The sequence below is a fragment of the Eurytemora carolleeae genome, unplaced genomic scaffold (assembly GCF_000591075.1).
Source record: "Eurytemora carolleeae unplaced genomic scaffold, Eaff_2.0 scaffold641, whole genome shotgun sequence".
In the NCBI taxonomy this organism is placed as follows: domain Eukaryota; kingdom Metazoa; phylum Arthropoda; class Copepoda; order Calanoida; family Temoridae; genus Eurytemora; species Eurytemora carolleeae.
In genome coordinates, this window is record NW_019396618.1 from 158,341 (window position 1) to 180,381 (window position 22,041).

A 22,041-nucleotide genomic window follows, 5' to 3' on the forward strand; every position below is an offset into this window, starting at 1 on the left:
CTCCAGTGAAAAAGAATTCCCTCCGGTGGTCTCCAGTGGAGTCAAAATCTTACTACGAACTTCACTGACTCTCTAAAATACTGGTATTAAGAAAAAAAACAGTTTTAAACTCTTTATTAACTATAAGGGTTTCCATTTATCCAGAACAAAATTTCCATATTGGAAATGCAATGATCCGGAATTTTTTTTGCGTAAACCGGAATTCCAGGATAATTCCGGATCAAATGGAAATTAGAATGTTTACGGTTTACGTTACGGAAAAATCTCTGGTTTACGGAAAGGAAACTGTAAAATTTCCAGTTTCCATTTCGTAAATTTTAACTGAAAATTCAAAACATTTGGGTTCTTCTTGGATGTCAGGCATAATTATAGATACTTTAAAGGTATAAACATATACATACAGTCCAATTACCTTGTAAGTACTCTACTTTATCCCTCCTTCAAACAAAACTAGCAGAAAAAAAAACATTGTTTCTAAAAACTCGACATTTTTTATACTGTAATGTTGTAATGATTAGTATTTATAAACTATAGAGATAGTAAGACATTTTTGAAAATGAAAAACTCACCTTAAACTTAAGTTCTATGAGATGTAAAAAAGGACAAACGTCCAGAAAGTAATTATGTAAAAGTTTCTGTCGTGAAAAAAAAGCAATTGTACAATTGTAATCTATATAATTAAAGCTTTTCGTTCATTTATAATTATATAATTGCTATGGCTGGCCAAACGAGTATAGCGACTGAATCAAATGGGCTGAATTTTAGTGAGGAGACTCATGGGTACCCGTTGGGATGGCAAGCTAAATATATTATAGTTTGTTTGTTTTAAATCGGTTTTTTAAATTCCATGGGCCGCGCCGGGCAATTCAGCTAGTTTGTAATAAAAAGAAAGATTACAAAACGGCGGTGCAACCGTGCAATGAATAAAGCAAATAAAAAGGTTTTTTACATACCTCCAAACTCAAGCCTTTGTGGCTTGGCATTTACAAATAATTGTTTTACTTCGCTTTCCCTCATGACAGCACCCATCCGAAATTAGGATATGAATGTGCATTCTAGATAGATTTTTCATTCGGACTTCTGTCATGGTGGCTCTGGTTCACGTATACAATCTTCTTTGTGCATTGAATGAACAGCAAACTAATTTTTTATGTTCTTCACTCTTCAGTTTAAGATTTAAAAAGATAGGGGCGTACTTATAGAGGTTTCGCCTAAGGGGGTGAACTTTGGTGTGCTTAAGTTCACCTCCCTAGCAGTCGTTGTTAACCCGCTCTAAAATACTGGTATTAAGAAAAAAAAAACAGTTGTAAACTCTTTATTAACTATAAGGGTTTCCATTTTTCCAGAACTAAATTTCCATTTTGGAAATGCAATGATCCGGAAATTTTTTTGCCTAAATCGGAATTCCAGGATAATTCCGAATCAAATGGAAATCAGAATGTTTACGGTTTACGTTACGCAAAAATCTCTGGTTTACGGAAATGAAACTGTAAAATTTCCAGTTACCATTTCGTAAACCGAAAATTTTAACACAATGTTAGACAAAGAAAGCAATGTTAAAACATTATCAGTGAAAACTTATTAAGTGACATATATATTAAATACGCATTTAGTTCTATTATCAGGCGCGCAACTAGACATTTGGTTAGGGGGGGGCTAGGGGGAAATATTTTTTTGGCCCCCCCCTAAACATTTTTAGGGGGGGGGGCAAGAAACATGTGTGTTATACTTAAACAATAAAAAACTAACTTTACCAACCGGATATTCAGTAAGTCAACACATCTGATATGAAATAAAAAAAGAAATCTATTCTGGTTCAGGATGTCCCAAAAAACATGGGAATGCAGTGACGAATTCGATATCGTCTTTGTTATGAATTAGCATTGTAATCCTAATTTCAAAAGCCATAATATTATTATGTCTGCTAGAGTTTATTTTATGAAAAGGGTAAAACACTGCAAAGATGTGTTTATAATGTCTATAGTGATTTCGTAGTGAATTTATAATTTTTCATTAGTTATCCACAAATCAAATATGTACATTGTACTCAGAAACTGACAAGAAATGCCTTTCATTAAAAATTCATGTTTTTACATGAAAAATAGTTTTTTTAATATGACACATCACAGAATATTTGCGGTGAACATGTAGGATTAATGTAATAGTTGTACTACAGTATTAAAGCAATATCATTTAATAAGTGGCAGAACTGATAGTGAAAATATCTAAAAAATACTTAATAAACCCCATTTCCCTTTCCCAGGAAAAAACAGCATAATGAAAAAAACAAAGATTAAGGCACCTTGGAACCTTATCAACCTGTTCTGATCTACTGCAGTCCGCAGTAGTTAGGCTCAGAGACGAAGGGGGTCTGGTCTGTTTGTGTGTATATGGTGTATTAAGTGCTATATCGATTGAACTATAAGCTCAGTAAACTAACGTTCAATTATCATTTTTTTTTATTTTACGATAAGAGCTCTTAAATTTGCTCAGGATCAGGATTCATGAATCGCTAAATTGCAAAACAGCGTGGACTTCGTNAAAAAGTAGGAGTACAATTGTAATCCATATAATTAAAGCTTTTCGTTCATTTATAATTATATTTTTGATATGGCTGGCCAAACGATTAATAACGACTGAATCAAATGGGCTGAATTTTAGTGAGGAGACTCATGGGTACCCGTTGGGATCACAAGCTAAATATATTATAGTTTGTATGTTTTAAATCGATTTTTTAAATTCCATGGGCCGCGCCGGGCAATTCAGCTAGTTTGTAATAAAAATAAAGATTACAAAACAGCGGTGCAACCGTGCAATGAATAATGCAAATAAAAAGGTTTTTTACATACCTCCAAACTCAAGGCTTTGTGGCTTGGCATTTACAAATAATTGTTTTACTTCGCTTTCCCTCATGATAGCGCCCATCCGAAATTAGGATATGAATGTGCATTCTAGATAGATTTTTCATTCGGACTTCTGTCATGGTGGCTCTGGTTCACGTATACAATCTTCTTTGTGCATTGAATGAACAGCAAACTAATTTTTTTATGTTCTTCACTCTTCAGTTTAAGATTTAAAAAGTGTGAAAGCTCTGAGTTCTAGGGGGGGGGGGCGTCCCACTTTTACAGGACTACTGGGGCAGTACCCCTTGCCCCCCCCTGTATACACCCGGATTGTGAGCGAGAAAAATAATTTTGATTCTCTCGAACTTCGAATATATTTTTAGAACACTATATCTGGCTAGCTCATATTTTCCAAACATCTCCAGAGCGCTTTGATAGTTTGGAATTTGGAAATAAGTTGGAAAAAATATAAGCTATGAAAATAATTTGACTGCCTGCCCAAAGCACCCCGAATGGAAATGCATGATTAATGCCCTTGCCCTTAAGGCATTCTGATTACTTGCAACACAAAATTAAAAGTTGGCAAAGCAGCCATATTTTCCGAAGGGGGTGGGGGTTTATCAAGGGGGTACACAGGGTTGTCACCCCCTCCCCCAGTACGCCCCTGCTTTTACAGTGAGACCCATAAAAGTGTTGAAAATTAAGGCAACATTCAGCAAGAAATAGAAATAATGTTGTTTTTAAAACTATACTCATTTATAGGCCCGTAGCTAGGAATTTGTAAAGACGGGGGGAATTGGATAATGANCGCCGCATGTGAAAATTTTTTTTACTTAAAAACTCAAAAAGGATCAAACTATAATGACTATATATAAAGACTAAAAAACTAGATTTTTAACTTATCACACATTATAGTTTAGTTTATTAATGAATTTAAGTCAGATATTTGACTTTGCGTAAAACAGCTTCTTCCAAACAGGCGAACAACTAGACATTCAGCAAGGGGGGGGCAAGGGGGAAATATTTTATTCCCCCCTCCCCCACACTAAACATTTCTATATTGGGGGGGGCGGTTCAAGAAACTTAAGCATAAATAAACTACCTTAACCTTACCTTCCATTTTTTGGGGTTCTTATAACTTCATTCCTAATACATTATTTGATATATTTTGTAGAGTCTAGGATAATAGTTTAAATAACTGCGTAGAAATAATTTACCCCTCTCTAGTGCGCGAGATCCAGTATTTGCCGCGAATTTTGTCAAAACAAGCCGTAAAATTTTTGCAGACGTGTACTCATTACTTGACTTAATTCTACAATATACTGATACAAAATGAACTAACTTTCACCATCAGGTCTAGGTAAAGGAACATAGCAAGGTGTATTATAAGTTTATAATTTCAAAGCCTTGTCTAACAAACGACTGAAGCGCTTGCTCTATAGAGCAGTCTGATTGACAGTAAATAGTTTAAACCCAACATATTTCAAAGTTCGGCATTTAAAAATTACGAATTATTTTTATGATTTCTAGAATACACAACTGAAGTTGTTTTAAAATTGGCGAAGCTTTTTGGCAATGAAAAATACACAATATCCTACGCAACTGTAAATCTAGATTATCGTTATCGGGGGGTATAGCCCCCCCCCTCATTAAAATTTCATGATATTTGGCTTTCATGTTATTGTTTATTTATCTTTTACAATTATGTACTTTGTGTGTTACCCTATGTGTTCTGTCCTAGAACTCAGGGCTTGGGGCTCAGCCCCCCCTGGATTAGTAAAATCCATGGTTTTCAGGTTTTTTTGCCTCAAAGTGGGTTGCCCCCCTCCCCCATAGAAAGACTAACAAATTTAAGCCTCCCCCCCCTCCACGGTCAAATTCCTGAATACGCCCTTGCCAGCTACATACCTTTCATGGGGTTGTGTGAGTCATCAAATCCGATTTGCGTATATTAGACAATGTACAAACATTTTCAGATACATGCCTCAAGTAAAGTGATGTCAGTATCGGAGGCTTGTGAGAGTATATTGGAGGGTTTGGAGGCGGGTAGAATAGATATTATTAAATCTATAATTGATCACGTGACGAATAATAAGGGCACCGATTTCCTTCTGGAAGTTCTATCCAATGATTGTTGTCAGGAAGGCACTATTTTACACAAAGCTGTCAGGAATAATATCATATTATAAGTTTTTTAATAAAAAAAATTGTGAATACATTTAGGTCCGTCCCAGTATACGAGTTTTTGTGATTTGGCCATTCCACTCTTATAATAGAAGCTCATTCGAAACTGAATATTTATAATTTTTCATTATTTAAAATTTTTTGTTTGGTTGAAATTATCAGAATTGGAAGTTCAGATGCTGTGAGGGCTTTACTTATGGCAGGTTTGTACTTTTATCATATATTTATATATTTAGTAGATAAACTATTTAGGTAAATAGTTTACATAAGTTACATATATTAAATATCTCTTAATTCCCAATGATGAAATTTTCATATTTTGATAAATAGTCTTACTTCGTCCCGAGATTTATTAATGTAGCATAATTCCTGTTGTTATTGTCATCGTTCTCACAAACCGTTCAGACATAAAGAAAATTGCAACAAAAAGCAATTTTAAACAGTATTTTGTTTACAAATAGTCATATTTGTAATTTTCAATTTTTTTTCGGACAATATAAGTTTTAAGAAGTAGTGTTCACATAAAAGCAACCTGAAACTATTGGAAGTTGTGTCGAGTAGATGTTTGAATTTTGAACTTGGTAAAATTTTTAAATTTAAAGATCTGGCAAGAAAAAAACATGAGTTGTAGGGAATCAGGAAAGTAATAAAAAATACTAAAAAAGATTCTTACAGTCGTGTTGAATCATTCTAGACAATACGATCCGTAAACATTCATATAAATCTTACTTTGCAAAAAACAACGTAGAATCTACCTTTCAATCTTGAACTCCAGGTCTTCTCGGTCTTCTACCCTTGGAACTACAGACTTGAAAATACTCGCATATACTAGTCTGCAAAAGCTCACAATTTCGGGGTCAAAACTAGACAAAATATACGAACTGTAATCTCATGAAGATGGTGTTTTTTTCTAGACCTAAGCCCACCCATCCTACTGTCCATCCGACCTACTGGCACGTGGTTTTACAGCTGCTAGATGGATTTTTGGACCGCGGTGCCCGGCCCTCTGTCTGTCCTAGCCGCGGCGCTCGGTCCCCTAGCCCGTCGTAGGTCGGATGTGCAGTATAGTGGATGGGCAGTAGAGAGGATCAACATTACCCTCATAAAACTTAACACTTTTACATCATAAAAATATCAAAATATCCGAACTCAAAATATCAATTCTACTTGTGAAAATAACGCAAAAATACGCGGCATTTGAACCATAAACTGATTGTCTTCAACATAATCACAAAATCATACCCAAGCTGGGGTATATAAAGATGAAACTGATCTCACTAGATTCTCAAACTAATCATGCATTTTCTGAAATGAAACCTGAGTCAAATATCAAGCAATCATACAATATCAATCACTTAACAAAAACGGACTTGTAATCTCTTTATTCCAGCCCGTAATATCTAGGTTCTGATCCTGGTATATTGAACAGTAATGGGGTTTCTGTCCTAGATTCTATAGATGATACCTCCTTCCCCTCCCTTCTCCAGGTATATTGAACAGTAATGGGGTTTCTGTTCTAGATTCTATAGATGATACCTCCTTCCACCCTCTTATCCAGTTATAGTTAACAGAAATTGGGTTTCTGTCCTAGATTATTTAGATGATACATCCTTCCCCTCCCTTCTCCAGGTATATTAAACATTATCGAGGTTACTGTTCTAGATTCTATAGATGATACATCCTTCCCCTCCCTTCTCCAGGTATATTAAACATTATGGAGGTTACTGTCCTGGATTATGTAGATGATACATCCTTCCCCTTCCTTCTCCAGGTATATTAAACAGTATGGAGGTTTCTGTTCTAAATTCTGTAGATGATACATCCTTCCCCTCCCTTCTCCAGGTATATTAAACATTATGGAGGTTACTGTTCTAGATTCTATAGTTGATACATCCTTCCCCTTCCTTCTCCAGGTATACTAAACATTATGGAGGTTTCTGTTCTAGATTCTGGAGATGATACATCCTTCCCCTCCCTGCCATAGGTTTAAGACCTTCTATGGTATTGCTTTTTTTAAATGACGGGAACGACTTGATTTTGTAACTCATCTAGTTCTGATTCTCCACATGAGAATGAGAAAAGAAAACTTGTTAGTTGCTTAATAATGATTTCAAAATCTATTTTTAAATACAAAGTTTATCCGAAAAGTTTCATTTCATCTAAGATTTAATTTTCTCTTTTAAATGGTAAAATTTTAAATATTGAAGTTCTAGATAATAAAATCTTGGAAAATTTTAAAATTCTACTAATTGTTTAAAAGCAGAAAAATCTTAATCTTGATCTATAAACAAACAGTCATGAGATTGATACACTTTATATGGATTAGCATTAAAAATGCCTTATTTGTTCAGGTTTTTACTGAAGATTTGTTTCGGAATATTGCTGGGTCAGCTACAGACAGAATAATTATCCTGCTAAACTCTGGCATCTCACTTGATGTTGTAGACTCAGACAAAACAAAGTATGAAACTATCATTAGTGTTTTTCATCGTATTGGTTAGTTTTTTTAAAAACTTTTGTTAAAACTTCAAAGATTTTAAAACTACATTCTTTCTGTTAAAGTCTGCCTTTATCAAACTGTGCAGTATTTGTATTAAAAATATGGAAAAACGTTTGTTTTTTGCATATATTTTCTGTATAATTTAATGAAAAAGAAATTTATGTTATGAAGGAAATTATAGACCCGTCTTGCAAAAAGTTTTAAATCTTTGGGAGTTGGAGAAAAAAAAACATTTGGATAAAATTGACAAAGAGGACCTAAAAACTTGCCTTTTGATGTCCAATTTTTCATCCTCCCCCCTTAGATATTAAAAGATGATTTCCCAACCAACCCAGGGTGAGGGGGGGGGGGGGTAATTCTTAAAAACTACATCCCTGATAGAATAAACTCCATTGTGTTTAGAAATTCTTGCTTACACTGGGCAGCCAGCTTTGGATCTCCAGATACAATTAGCCTTCTTCTAGCCAGGGGTGCTCAGGTAAACCATCTACAGGGGATTAGAGATGGAAATTTATGAAAAGTGTCAAGCAGTTATTCTATGAGCAACTGGTTCAACTTCTTCCTTAAAGGGACTATCGTCGTAATTTCAAGTAACCCTTCATTTAAAGGGACTATCGTCGTAATTTCAAGTGACCCTTCATTTAAAGGGACTATCGTCGTAATTTCATGCGACCCTTCATTTAAAGGGACTATCNCAACTAGTTCAACTTCTTCCTTAAAGGGACTATGGTCGTAATTTCAAGTGACCCTTCATTTAAAAAGGAGAATATCCGATTCACAACGGAACCCTTGATATCTTTATCTTATCAAGAATGATTTAGGTAGCCATGTTTATAACCTTGAAAACTGATTATTTCCAACTGGAGTTTCTCTATTATAGTGGTTTGAAGTAGTTTTTATATTTTCTAATATAAACTTTATGCATAGAGATTTAATTTTTAGGTTAATGCTTTAAATAGCGAGGGAGCCACACCTTTACATGACGCTGTTCTTCGAGCAGATCCTAGGGTTGTTCAGTTACTTCTAGATTCAGGTATAGGGTTGTTCAGCAACTTCTAGATTCAGGGATCAGATTGTTCAGCTACCTCTAGATTCAGGTATAGAGTTGTTCAGTTACTTCTCGATTCAGGTATTGGGTTGTCCAGTTACTTCTAGATTCAGGTATCGGGTTGTTCAGTTACTTCTAGATTCAGGTATTGGGTTGTTCAGTTACTTCTAGATTCAAGTTTAGGGTTGTTCAGTTACTTCTAGATTCAGGTATAAGGTTGTTCAGCTACTTCTAGATTCAGGTACAGGGTTGTTCAGTTACTTCTAGATTCAGGTATTGGGTTGTCCAGTTACTTCTAGATTCAGGTATAGGGTTATTCATTTACTTATAGATTCAGGTATTGGGTTGTCCAGTTACTTCTAGATTCAGGTATTGGGTTATTCATTTACTTCTGGATTCAGGTAAAGGGTTGTTCAGTTACTTCTAGATTCAGGTATTGGGTTATTCATTTACTTCTAGAATTAGGTATAGGGTTGTTCAGTTACTTATAGATTCAGGTATTGGGTTGTCCAGTTACTTCTAGATTCAGGTATAGGGTTGTTTAGATAATAATGAATTTAAGTTCATAAATATTAAAGTAAATTGTAAATTTTACTTAAACTTTAATGAATTTTAGATTTTTTTCCATATTTTTTAGGAAGTGATGTGAACTCTGTTATTTTAAGTGGAAAATATGCTGAGAAATCTGCCCTGGATCTGGCGGAGGGAAAGGTTAACTTTTTTCAAGTTATAAAATATTTTTCTACTTCAAATGTTAAAACAGATTTTTTCTTAATGTACAGCATATTATTTTTATAAAATTATTTATTTATTAACAAGAAACAAGAGATAAAATGATAAAATGATAAAATTAGCTAAAAGTGATTTATTTACAGGAAGAAATTTCAACAATGTTACGAGATCAAAGTCTAAAAAAAGAAACCAATGTAACCGAGGAACCTGGGGGAAATGTTGAAAAATTAGATGAAGACAAGAACATAGATACAAAGAAAGAAAAAGCTGGACTTGAAGAAATTTCTACAATTACTTCTCAAGAATTAAAAAGCAAGTCATTAAAGTTGGCTCTGGATAGACGGTTTGGTTTATTGTGGCCCACCCCTCAGGTAGAAAGATATTATACAGGGGTTCATATTTTCTTTAAAAAACATTCCCCCCTCCCACATATAATTTTTTCCCTGAATATTGTATATTTTATTCTTCCTGAACTACCCAATAAAGAACCTAGAAACTTCTAATACATATTTATAATGTTAATCACTGAACACTACTAAACTTAAGCTTGAAACTCTTGCATTTAGGATATCGAGATCAATGCTTAATCCTTTTTTGTAATCTGCAGATTATTTTAATCTTTATTTGATATTCAGGAAACTGTCTAAAAATCAACCAATCAGTTTGTTGTTTGGTGCAACCAAACAAATAGTCAGAATCCGGTAAATTTTGGTCGAAATACAGCAGGGATATCAAGTACAGACGATTAAGTAAACAATCAAAAGTGTTTATAGTGGATAACCAAATAAAGGGAACGGGATATGGGCATCCAGCATAAAGAGTTTCCAGCTCCGACCCAAAGTTGATCCTTAAAAGCTAACTAAAAGAAATTAATGTTTTGTAGGTCGTTGAGCAGCTGGCAGGAGCAGATGTTGAAATACCGAAGCATTTATATCTAGTAGTTGAATCCCAGTCAAATAACAGGAAACAAGTTAATTTTTCATGATATTTTATATTAAAATTTTACGCACCAGGCTTTACCTTAAATGAGGACCTGGATCAGGATCTAGATCCTTTTTTTCAAGTGCGGATCCGGATCCGCATCAAAATTAAATGGATCCTAAGCACTTGGATTTAGGATACAAAGTATTGACCTATAAACTGCTTGAGCTTGTTTTGATAAAGGATATCTGCCCATCAACTGCTAGATGTCTGGGATCTGTTCAGAGAAGATCTGGAGGGGCTAGGGTACTCGGCCAGTGTCAAGGTAAAGTAACTATTCATCAATGGGGGGGGGAGGGGGTCATTAAAGATGGCACTATTTTCTGAATTTTTACTGAATTCAAGTTGATCAGAGTAACATCTGTTCTGGAAATTATAAAGAATTTAAAGTATTCTTTTAGAGATTTGACCTTTCTGGGCAGAGCAGTGCAGGGCCTGGCGAAATACAGTTGGCGGTCAACTCTAGCCTGGGAGAACAGGATTTTACTTTAGGGACTATGGATTTAACAGCTATATAATATAAATTCAATTGCATTTGACATTTTTTGACATTTTTCTGGTTGCTTCTAAAAAAAAAATTAAAAGATTTTGAATCCATATTTTCTAGTTCTGACTGAAAAGAAAATTAAAATGATAGGAGGTGGAGTAACTGGTGTTCAATATGCAGTTTCAACATTTTTACAAATTCTTCAGTTGTTCAGGTAAGTGACTGAGTGAGTGAGTCACTGAGTGACTGAGTCACTGATCGATTGAGCGACTGAGCCACAGAGCGACTGAGCCACTGAGCCACTGAGTTACTGAGTCACTGAGTTACTGATGGCTTGTGATGGCTTGTGATGGCTTTTATGGCTTGTGATGGCTTGTGATAGTGTGATCTTTTGATCTTGTGATAAATTTCTATTATATTTAATTTTTAATTGCTATTCATTATCTAGGAATGTTGGTATCCCTCCTGTAAGTATAAAAGATCGACCTATGTTGACCCATCGAGCTGCCCTGCTTGATCTAGCACCTTACGGTCGTCTTCCAACAGTATCTACTCTTCTTAATCTAGTCAGGGAAACCATATTTAGTTTCTTCTCTGAAGTTGTGGGTTGAAAATAAAACCACGAGTAAATCTAAAGCTAGGAGAAGATACTTATGAAAAGTTTTTTATTAAGAAACATTTGATTATATATACATATCTTGGAAATGTAGCCCGTGAAATACCAAAATTTTAACAAATTAATTGAGTCTTTGCCTCAAATTCAAATTTTCTAATCCCTATATCTTTGCAATCTGATGGTGTAAACCCTTTGTAATTCAAACATAGATTATTTGATTTAACAGAATTCATAGTTTGAAATATCTAGGGTTTACGACATCCAATAGACGCCAAGACGGCTAAACCGATCGAGTCCAAATTTTGTGTGGGACCTCACATGACCCCAGGGAAGGTTTATGGATGTGTAATTTCCAAAATTAGCCTTCAACAAATTCTATTTTCATTAAATTTAAAAAATCCACAAAATTGTTTTTAAAATCCGCTAATTTAAAAAAAAAATTTACAATATATACAAGGAGAAATGTTCGCATATTGTATATTATATTTATTTAGTTTTTCAAAGACAAGGTTTTTTACGATTGTGCACGGTTTATATTAAAAAATTATTTTCAATACCGTTGAAACATACTTCATTTTTGGCTTTATCAATTTCAACCAAGAAAGTTGCTGTTGATAAAATAACTGGCATGTTTTTATGTGTTTTAAAATACAGTAGTCTGCGTTAGCATAATTGATTAGAGTTTAACATGTACGATGTACTTTCTAAGACTTGATAAATTATTGAAAAGGATTTTTTTTTAAATTTTCAACTAAATTAATTTTCTGACAAATATGGTTTTTTTTTAGAATATTGTCCAACATGAAGTTAAACAAAATCTATCTTTACTCAAGGAACATTTTTAAAAACTTTTGAGACAAGTATTTTTTTGCAGAATTTTTCCCCTCAAATAATACAGACACTTTTTCCAAAATATTTTATACCTTTTAATTTTCAATCATTTGACTGTAAATTATTTATTTAACCCCAAATATGATGTTTTGGAGATATTTGAATTTGGTGTAACACTTTTCGTTTCCCTGAATAAAATGCTCACAATTTTGTGGCCAGAACTCCCCATCGCGCGACACTCGTTTTCCAAATTTTGAAATGAATCTGGGGACAGGCTCCCTCAAATAATACAGACAATTTTTGGAGTTTTGATTTTAAGAAAAAAAGGGGCACTGTTAATTTTCTGCCTCCAAAATAGTTTATTTCATTGTATTTTAAAATCCCCATCGTACGACACTCGTTTTCAAAATTTTGAAATGAATCTGGGGACAGGCTTTCTTCAACTCCGGACTGGCAGCTGAACTATTCTCCTGGAGATCTTATATCCATTGATCGGTAATATATCCATAGATCGGTAATATATCTTAAGATCAGTGATATATCCATAGGTCAGTGATATATCCATAGTTCGGTAATTATTTCATTGATCGGTAATATATCCATAGATCAGTGATATATACTTTGATCAGTAATATATCCATAGATCAGTAATATATCCATAGACCAGTGATGTATCCATTGATCGGTAATATATCCATAGATCAGTGATATATCCATTGATCGGTAATATGTCCATTGATCGGTAATATATCCATTGATCGGTATTATATCCATAGATCAGTAATATATCCATTGATCGGTAATATATCCATAGATCAGTGATATATCCATTGATCGGTAATATATCCATAGATCAGTAATATATCCATTGATCGGTAATATATCCATAGATCAGTGATGTATCCATTTATCGGTAATATATCCATAGATCAGTAATATATCCATTGATCGGTAATATATCCATTGATCGGTAATATATCCATAGATCAGTAATATATCCATTGATCGGTAATATATCCATTGATCGGTAATATATCCATAGATTAGTGATATATCCATTGATCGGTAATAAATCCATTGATCGGTAATATATCCATCGATCAGTAATATATCCATAGATCAGTGATATATACATTGACCAGTGATACATACATTGATCGGTAATATATCCATTGATCGGTAATATATCCATTGATCGGTAATATATCCATAGATCAGTGATATATACATTGATCGGTAATATATCCATTGATCTCTAATATATCCACAGATCAGTGATATATCCATTGATCGGTAATATATCCATAGATCAGTGATATATCCATTGATCGGTAATATATCCATTGATCGGTAATATATTCATTGATCAGTGATATATCCATAATAGATCGGTATTACCTACCGTGCAAATATTTCAGTAAATATCCATTATCCATAGATCGGTAATATATCCATAGATCGGTATTACCTACCGTCCAAATTTCAGTAATATATCGATTATCCATAGATCGGTAATACATCTTGAACATATCTTACAATTACAGTGCAATTCTTCCCAAAATATCAAACCAGAAATCATCTTGATCGTATTTGCTGTGTTTTATTTTATGCCAAGAATTTGTTCAAATATTCAATTTCTTTCCAAGTTAAACAGATTGATCATATTTTTTTCTTCAATATTTTGGAAAGAACGTTGACTAAAACGTAATGAAACAAGACAACATAATTAACCACATAATTATGTTAATAATAATTATTTTCAAGAATATTTATTGTTAAAAGTATGTTGGTCATAGATCAATCTTTTAAGGAACATATTTGAACTATTTTTGGGCCTATTTTTACAGGTTTATTAGACTTAATGTATAGCCATATTTCTTTATATTTTTTCACAAATATTTGAAAAGATTATTTTTGTTGTTTAGTGAGTGTTCTGACCGTCAGATGGAGTTGATTCCTGCGCTTGATATTGTACAACCATGTGCATTCATTGAACTTCCCAAATATACTCAAGTATTCTCAAGGAAATTAGGATAAAAATATATTTATTTTATGTTTAAGTTTCTTTTAATGGACTTCAGACATAATTTCAAGTTTCCCTGGAATCTGATTAACGACTGTACCTATTAAACCTTCATCTGAATAACAAGGAAGTGGTTAATGGTCATCTAGCTGAGAAAGGGTAGAATTTTGCCGCATAAAATCCCTAAGTCTCTTGAAGAGAAATCACAAGTAAAAGTTTGCTTTTCCTTAAGTGAGAACCAGAAAACTGAAGATTAGTAGCGTCTTCCTAGTTCTTTTAAGCAAGAAATTTCATTAATAGTTTTTTTAATTTTAAATTCTAAAACATATCTGATAATTATTAGGGATTTATTTTAGAATAAATAAGTAAATATCTCATAATAAAAAGCAGGCAAAATATTGGGGATGTTTATTTGGAGACATTTATGGTTTTATTTGTTGATACCTGGGACATAAACAATTTTTAGGGAAACAATAATAATAATTAGATAAAACATTTTATTCCAATTTGGTTAGAGTTGTATCCTGCTTTAGCTCCCTAAACTTAGTTAGCCTGGGACCCTGTCTATCTTCAGTTATATTCTCTGCTGCAAGGAATCATACAACATATCAAACATAAAAAATTAGCAAAAAATCCAAGAATTTGTTTTGGGTAAAAAGAAAATGGGCCATAAATTTGCATCACAAGAAAAATTAAGCTTTGATTTGATCATCGTTTTAAGAATTAAACTTACAATTAATTAATTAATTGAATCTGTATTTTTAAACATGTTCCTACAATGTATTTTTAAACTTGTTCCTTCAATGTATTTTTAAACATGTTCCTACAATGTATTTTAAACATGTTCCTACAATGTATTTTTAAACATGTTCCTACAATGTATTTTTAAACATGTTCCTATTATGTACGACAAATTCATATATTATTATTTTATGGACTCAACAAAACGTAAATAATAAAAGATTGAATTTGAACAGTAGGTTTAACCTGCAAATAAGATGAATGCAACTTAAAAAAAACCTACGAGGAGTCAATATTTTCTCCTTCACTTTTAAGGGAAAATGAAATCAGCACTTTGATCTATTTTCTTTCCCCGAGAAATTATCCTTCTAGCTGAAATGTTTACTTGTTTTGATGCCATTTTCCTCTACTGTTCATTGTTTATGTGTTTGTTGGCGCTTCTTTGGTAATGGGGAATTATAATTTTGTTTAGGAGGGGAGGGGGATTTTTCATCTTCAAAATATATATCCTTGATATGACTGTGGTTGGTGCAGGATTATTGGTTGTAACCAGGTGTTTGGTCAGATCTGGAACATTCTCTCCGTACCCTCCAACACACAGCTCATCCTCTGTTCCAACTCCGTCCTTAACCTGGAAAACATGGTAGAGGACTTTCCGTCCTCAGTCTCCCTCATCGATTATGGGTTTCAGGAAATTAAGATCGAAATTGATTTTTCAATTAAAAAATATAAACAACTAAATATGCAAAATCTTGAATTAAACATATAATTTTTGTTATGTGAAATGTGATTCTATTTTATGTTTTTGTGCTGATTATTTTTTGCAATTTATACTGCATTTTAATATTAAGGAAGGTTCAAACAATATATTATTTATCATCTTAATATTTGTTAGGCGAATTATCCTTTTGAGTCTAATTTGCACCATCTTAGTAGATCAGGGACCATATTTAATGAATGGCAAGAAGTAGTTGAACTATGTTGACTTAGTTAAACCACTTCTCTTGCGCGACGGGTTAGGCTAAAGAGAAGTGGTTCAACTTAGTCTATTTCATTTCACTTTTTCTTACTATTCATTAAATCTGGCTCTAGGAAATCCAGTACTCTGTTGTCCTGGAACTTCAGCATGGAATTGTCTCATCGGTAGACCTCAGAACATGATTCATAATATAGCTCAGGTTCATTTTTTAGCATTCTTTATTTCGCTCGTCAATTTGTAACAAATCAACGTCAGCTCCTGAACCAAAAGGTCCCCCCATGACCCTTTGGAAGGACTATGGCCCCTCAAAGTTTAAAAATTTAATTTTTAATGCAAGTTTAATGTAAGTTTTGAAATTTGCCAGTAAAAAGAGAAATTCTTCGTGATTGTGTTTCTAATAAATTTATTTCTTTTCGCCATGTCATTTGGGAATTTTAGCGTATTGATATTTAAATATTTTAGGCAGCTAAAGCTATTGCTGAGTATGGAGGGGAGGGATTAGTGATTGCTAACTGGACCGGAAGTCCTGCGCTGACCCATCTATCCACAGCTTTGCCTGGCTGGGTTCTAGGAGCAGGGTTAGCGTGGAACACCAAGGTGAAAATTTTTTTCTGAAATTGACAAGAAAATATTTTAAAAAACTTTTTTCATAACAATAGTTCATCTGACAGGAGAACAAAAACTGTAAAATTGTAAAAGCATGAAACCTAACTAAATATTCTACTATTTATTTTTATTTTTATTTCAGGCTGCGGACACCATAAATTTAGGAGTATTGGGAGAAATTCTCAGCCATCACATATTTCAGGTTAATATTCCTTTTCTTCATCAGGGTATTTAAAGAAAAATAATATTAGCATATTAGAATATGAAGCATATGCTTTACATAAGTAATCCTCACTGGGGCGGTGTGAGGTGGTTGTCTTCTTATTGAGCTATCTTTTTCATCTTTTTTGGTTGTGTTTTTTTAATAATAAAGTAAAGCATATCATTATTTTTGTATAAACTTTCTAAAGAATCGTAAATTTTCTTCAAAATAAATTATCACCCCGACATGTTTCGAATGTCAAATTATAATTTAATAGGATTTCTAACGCTGTTAAGGACGATTATTCGGGAGAATTAAATGAAATTTTTTGATAAAATATATTAGGATTAGGTAAAACTCGGAGCCTTGAAGAATGATTTTTACTTTTATGCTATAATGGAGTTAATGACAATTTTTCATGTCACTCAAATATATATCTTTTTAGTTTATTTTTTTCGTCTAGGATAGTACTGGTGGTAGTGGATCTGCTGTAGTTGAACTAGGTCTAGCTGAGTGTTCTTTAGACCAGGTTTATCCTGATCAACAACTACAAACTTCTCTTCTTCTCTCATCCATCCTTAGACCGGGGAACCTTCATTTAGAGAAGGCAACATTTTTCTTCAGATTTTTTTTCTGTGAAGTTACATCTTTTCTTAAGTCAGAATTATTTCTTTTGCAGTTTCCTATATTTCCAAATATTTAGTTTTCAAACAACCATATACAATACGAATTTAAATTAACCCAGTTTTGTTTTCAAATTTAAGAAATAGCAATGGCATTTTAAAGCAAAACTGTGAACAGTAAAATGCACAATGTTTCATAATGAAGTAAATATATATTTTCTACTGCAAACTAAACAATTATTTAATAATTGAGTTAATGTGTAATCTATCCCTTGTTCTCCAGGTGTCGTTGGAGCAGCTTGGAGCTGTTATTCAAACTAGCAGGAACAAACCATAAAGCTCTGACATTTTGATCTTTTTCAAGAATTAATGAAAAATCTAATAATATTTGAAAAAGCCCAGAAATCACGTTTACTTGTAGGACATGCGAAATAATTTATATTTTGCTTTAATATTCTTTAAATATATATATTTCACGGAAGACAATGAAAATTCTGAAAAAAATTAAGCAGGAAAAGCAAAATATTTAATGCAAAGTTTAAAAAATTCAGTCATTATGCATTTATGAAACTAAAAACACAAGCAAGTCATTGAAATCTTATTCATGATTTTGTCACTCATTACCCTTACGCTCATTGTTTAATGATTTGTAAAGACGATGTTTGAGTAAACTGCAAGGATGCCGGGAGGTTGTAGAAGGAGAAGGAGAGGTTGAAGGTCTTCTTCAGGAGGTTACTCTAGGAGCTGAACTCCTACTCCTGGCGGCCAGGTTGTCCAGGGGGCTCCTGCAGGCAGGAGAATACAAGATAGAGCTCCTTCAACCAACCTTCAAGACAGATATAGCAAACAAGTATATTTTACAAGAATTATCCGGGATTAATTTATGATTGTGTCCGATCAAATTTTGATCCAAGCCAAGGTTGCTATCAGTAATCAAACAGTATTGAGCAGTGTAGTTGAGTAGATATCTATCAATTCATTGATTTATTAATTGATTAAGCGGTTGATAAATTGATTGTTCTGTCTCAATGTTCCTGTCACTAACAGAAGAGTATAGAGTAGTATGGTTGATTAGATATCTACCAGTTGATTGATTGAATGATTGTTTAGGTTGCTTGAACTATTAAAGAAGTATAGAGCAGTCTGTTTGATGAGATATCTACCGATTTGATCGATGGATTGATTGATTGATCGGATTGTTTGCACTATTATTATTATTATTCAATGACAACCCGTCGTTCAGTGAAGTTGTGGCCGGCATTCCTGTCCACCGAGCGTATCCATGGATAATGCCCCACATTGTCCCGGAAGGAGACTTATTTTTGGGCGGTCTGCCCCGAATAGCCCATTTCTGGGCTATTCAGCATTTAACAGGCGGTCTGCCTGGAACAGCCCATCTCTGGGACTATTTAAGTTTATTCAGGCGGTCCGCCTGGAACAGAACCATTTTTGGCTCTCTTCATTTGTTCAGGTTGCTTGCACTAATAGAACAGTATAGAGCAGTGTGGTTGATCAGATATCTACCAATTGATTGATTGATTGATTGTTGAGGTTGTTTGCACTAATAGAACAGTATAGAGCAGTCTAGTTGATCAGATATCTACCAATTGATTGATTGATTGTTCAGGTTGCTTGCACTAATAGAACAGTATAGAGCAGTGTGGTTGATCAGATATCTACCAATTGATTGATTGATTGTTCAGGTTGCTTGCACTAATAGAACAGTATAGAGCAGTGTGGTTGATCAGATATCTACCAATTGATTGATTGATTGTTCAGGTTGCTTGCACTAATAGAACAGTATAGAGCAGTGTGGTTAAGTAGATATCTACCAGGTGGACTCCAGGTAACCATGTCGGTCAACAGGTCCTGTCTCGTGAAAACGGTATTACTACTAATTTTCATCGTAATAACGAAATTATTTATGGTTCAAAAGTTAGGCAGAGTGGGGTTCCTTTTGTGTGCAATACCCCGTAAAATTCCAAAACAGAGTGAGGGGGTTTGAATTTTGTAGATTCCGAAAAATAATATCTGTGGGATGCCTGCGTAGAGACTGGCAGCTGGTGGGGTCTTAAATGTAAGACATGTGGCCGCACTTTTAGTCCGCGCTTGGAATCAGTAAAGAGAAGATTTTTTTGGTGCTTTTCAGTCATAAAAGTTTTTCTGTTTCCTTATTTTCTTAGAGTAAACTTCAGCCAAAACATTTATCTATATAATAAAACAAGACATTCATATATATGTTTCCTCTGGCCGGCCAAACAGCTGGACCGAATGGGCTGATTTTTTTGTGGACACTCATGGGTAGCCTTGGGGTGACAAAAATTTTTTTTACCACTGGCAACGCCGGTTCTTCAGCTAGTTTTAATGAAAGAGGTAGAATTACGATGACAATGTTTTCAAGTTTGTTTATTTAGGATACAATGCTACATCTGAGTAACCTGCTGACCCTCCTTCTACCTGAATCCTCTCAGGGATTATATAATGGCCGGGGTCTAAAATCTTAAATCTAAAATCTACAATCTAGATAGAAAACTTCAAACTTTGATAATTTTATATATTTTCATAAAAATTACTTCCTCCGCTCTAAGATATTCCACTACTAGCTTGGGAACCCAGCTTTGCCTGGACTTTTCCCAATTTAAAATTGCTAATCCAAACTAGAAACATTTCCGTGGTTGTCCTTACAATATGACGCAAGTCGGTCCAGGGATGCATGAGTTATGATCGGACAGACAAAAAGACAAATAAACAGAAATTACTTCTTAATGTAAAGATCAATTTCTTGTTGATTTAATTGCTGTTAAATGCTGTAAAAATTAAGATGTCATGCAACCCGACCTACTGGAAACAAACCCACGGGTTTGCTAATGTTAATCTTAATATCAAGTTAGTTACTATTGGCATATTAAATACGGATTTGAATGATTATAATGTTGCCAAACTCCTCCCAACTTTACCTACATTCTACAACCAGTCATCTTTATAAATCATTATTTCTTGCACGTTGTTTTTCCATTTCAATCAGTAAAATTGAAATCCAAATATTGGTTTCAAAATATCAAATATTTTAAAATTTTTGTTATTGTACTTGACTCTGAATGCAGACTTTATACTATTTTACTCATTGTACTATACAGGGTTACCCACAAAGTATAAGACTTTAATGAAACCTGAAATTCATAATCTTGGAGATTGAGTTTGCTATTTGGTCTTGAAAAAATCTTGTAGATTGAGTTTGCTATTTGGTCTTGAAAAAATCTTGTAGATTGAGTTCGCTATAAAGTCTATAAAAGATGTACTGACTATTATGGCAAAAAAACGCAAAAAGACTAGCGCCACTTATAGGAACCATTAATAATAGAAGGAACACTAGCTATTATCTCATCCTTTATAGGTAACCCTGTAGGTTACTCTGGATAGACATCTTCCATGGGTTGAAATCTGTATTCACTATTCATAGATAAATAGAAAGGACTCTTAACACCTTTTGTTTTATCTGTGTAATCTGTAATCCACCCTTATCTATACATTCCGGTCACAAATACACACACTCCTGTTACACTCTGTGATACATTTTTCTTTGGTAGAATTTAGATAATTCCAGTCCACTCCGTCCTAAATTGTTTATGTATTATTACAACTGTAATTCAAGTTTTAGATAGTTTTGAGTTTAATTTGTTTAATGTAGCATGATATGTGGAATTAAGTAGATACTTCGTTTTTTGGCATTTATGATTAACTCTTACAATATTATTTTTTACTTACGACCATATGGTCAAAACATTTAGAATTCCTTTCCGACCAGGGGAATGATTTTCGAAATTTGTTGGGGAAAAAAGAGTTCAAGAGGAAAACTTACTCAAATGTTGATACATTTTCGCTTGACATGATTTAGCTCATTAATTTGAAGAGGTTAGGAGGAGGGGGGGGGGGGGCAGGTGATTGTCCGTTTAAGAAATGGTTTACCCTGAATGATATCTTAAGTATAGGAGTAATAAAACCCAAGCAAAGTTTTTTCCCTTAATCCAACGTTTTAATATTGTACATTGTGATTTTATTTATAATGATTTAGATATTATGTTTTTTTTCTGTTATAAAATTTTATGATTGATTTTAAAAAAGTTTTGTTGAAATACAAATTTTACCGCCTTTTCACCAACATTACAGACCTATGATTTCCCCAACAGAGGGAGGTTAGGTTGCTTAACGTCCCTTGGGACAGTTATGTAAAATAACCACCCTTTCTGTGAAGTTTTCGGGGAAAAAATCGCACATCTCAAAAGACGATAAAATTGTGTACAGCTACTTTTTCGGGAAATTAAAAACTTTGATTAATCACAGCCTCGAACAATTTTGGTATTGGGAACCCTTGGTGAAGTAAAATTCCCTGAACTTCCCTGTAAAATAGTTGGAAATAATTATTTCATGTTGATTAAGTTGATCTTCATATCCCACTAAATAATGTTTAAAAGAATATGTTACTAAAAATTCATCTTTTCCCTTAACACGCGCTAAAAATTGTAATTGGGGTTTCTTGATCTTGTAGAAATGTATCCAAAAAAAAGAGTTTAAAAACCTTGGATGTTTTACTCTAATTTCTTACGTTTTTCACAAATTAAAAAGTTTACAGTCCATTATCGTTAAT

The 22,041-nt window shown here is 33.6% G+C and overlaps 1 protein-coding gene across 7 annotated transcripts; it reads left to right on the forward strand.

Moving 5' to 3' along the window:
- The first annotated feature begins 4,184 nt into the window (after positions 1-4,184).
- Positions 4,185-21,228, forward strand: LOC111706387 (uncharacterized). 7 transcript variants are annotated; one of them, XR_002766228.1, is made up of 29 exons: positions 4,185-4,203; positions 4,820-5,013; positions 5,190-5,230; positions 6,432-6,514; positions 7,379-7,488; positions 7,930-8,005; positions 8,470-8,560; positions 9,213-9,286; positions 9,451-9,678; positions 10,191-10,270; positions 10,472-10,553; positions 10,690-10,780; positions 10,896-10,989; positions 11,224-11,346; positions 12,180-12,224; positions 12,655-12,717; positions 14,148-14,246; positions 14,761-14,838; positions 15,521-15,677; positions 15,882-15,927; positions 16,079-16,164; positions 16,428-16,562; positions 16,714-16,773; positions 17,237-17,380; positions 17,680-17,720; positions 18,052-18,246; positions 19,176-19,242; positions 19,811-20,534; positions 20,803-21,228. XR_002766228.1 is itself a non-coding variant. In XM_023479249.1 (29 exons), the coding sequence occupies exons 2-29, from the start codon at positions 4,841-4,843 to the stop codon at positions 20,800-20,802; spliced, it is 2,631 nt and encodes an 876-aa protein (XP_023335017.1). In that variant the 5' UTR covers positions 4,185-4,203; positions 4,820-4,840; the 3' UTR covers positions 20,803-21,228. The 7 variants fall into 7 exon arrangements, 3 of the variants coding, with proteins under 3 accessions (XP_023335017.1, XP_023335018.1, XP_023335019.1); XR_002766227.1 differs by having other exon boundaries at positions 19,811-20,522; positions 20,791-21,228; XR_002766229.1 differs by having other exon boundaries at positions 19,811-20,522.
- Positions 21,229-22,041: the final 813 nt, after the last annotated feature.

What these genes read in the sequence shown, in the direction of transcription:
- LOC111706387 (XM_023479249.1), top strand. Translation starts at nt 4,841, where the DNA reads ATGTCAGTATCGGAGGCTTGTGAGAGTATATTGGAGGGTTTGGAGGCG. An exon ending in TGGATCTGGCGGAGGGAAAG is followed by an intron (nt 9,287 to 9,450) that starts GTTAACTTTTTT and finishes ATTTATTTACAG; the next exon opens with GAAGAAATTTCAACAATGTT. An exon ending in GAATCCCAGTCAAATAACAG is followed by an intron (nt 10,271 to 10,471) that starts GAAACAAGTTAA and finishes GTTTTGATAAAG; the next exon opens with GATATCTGCCCATCAACTGC.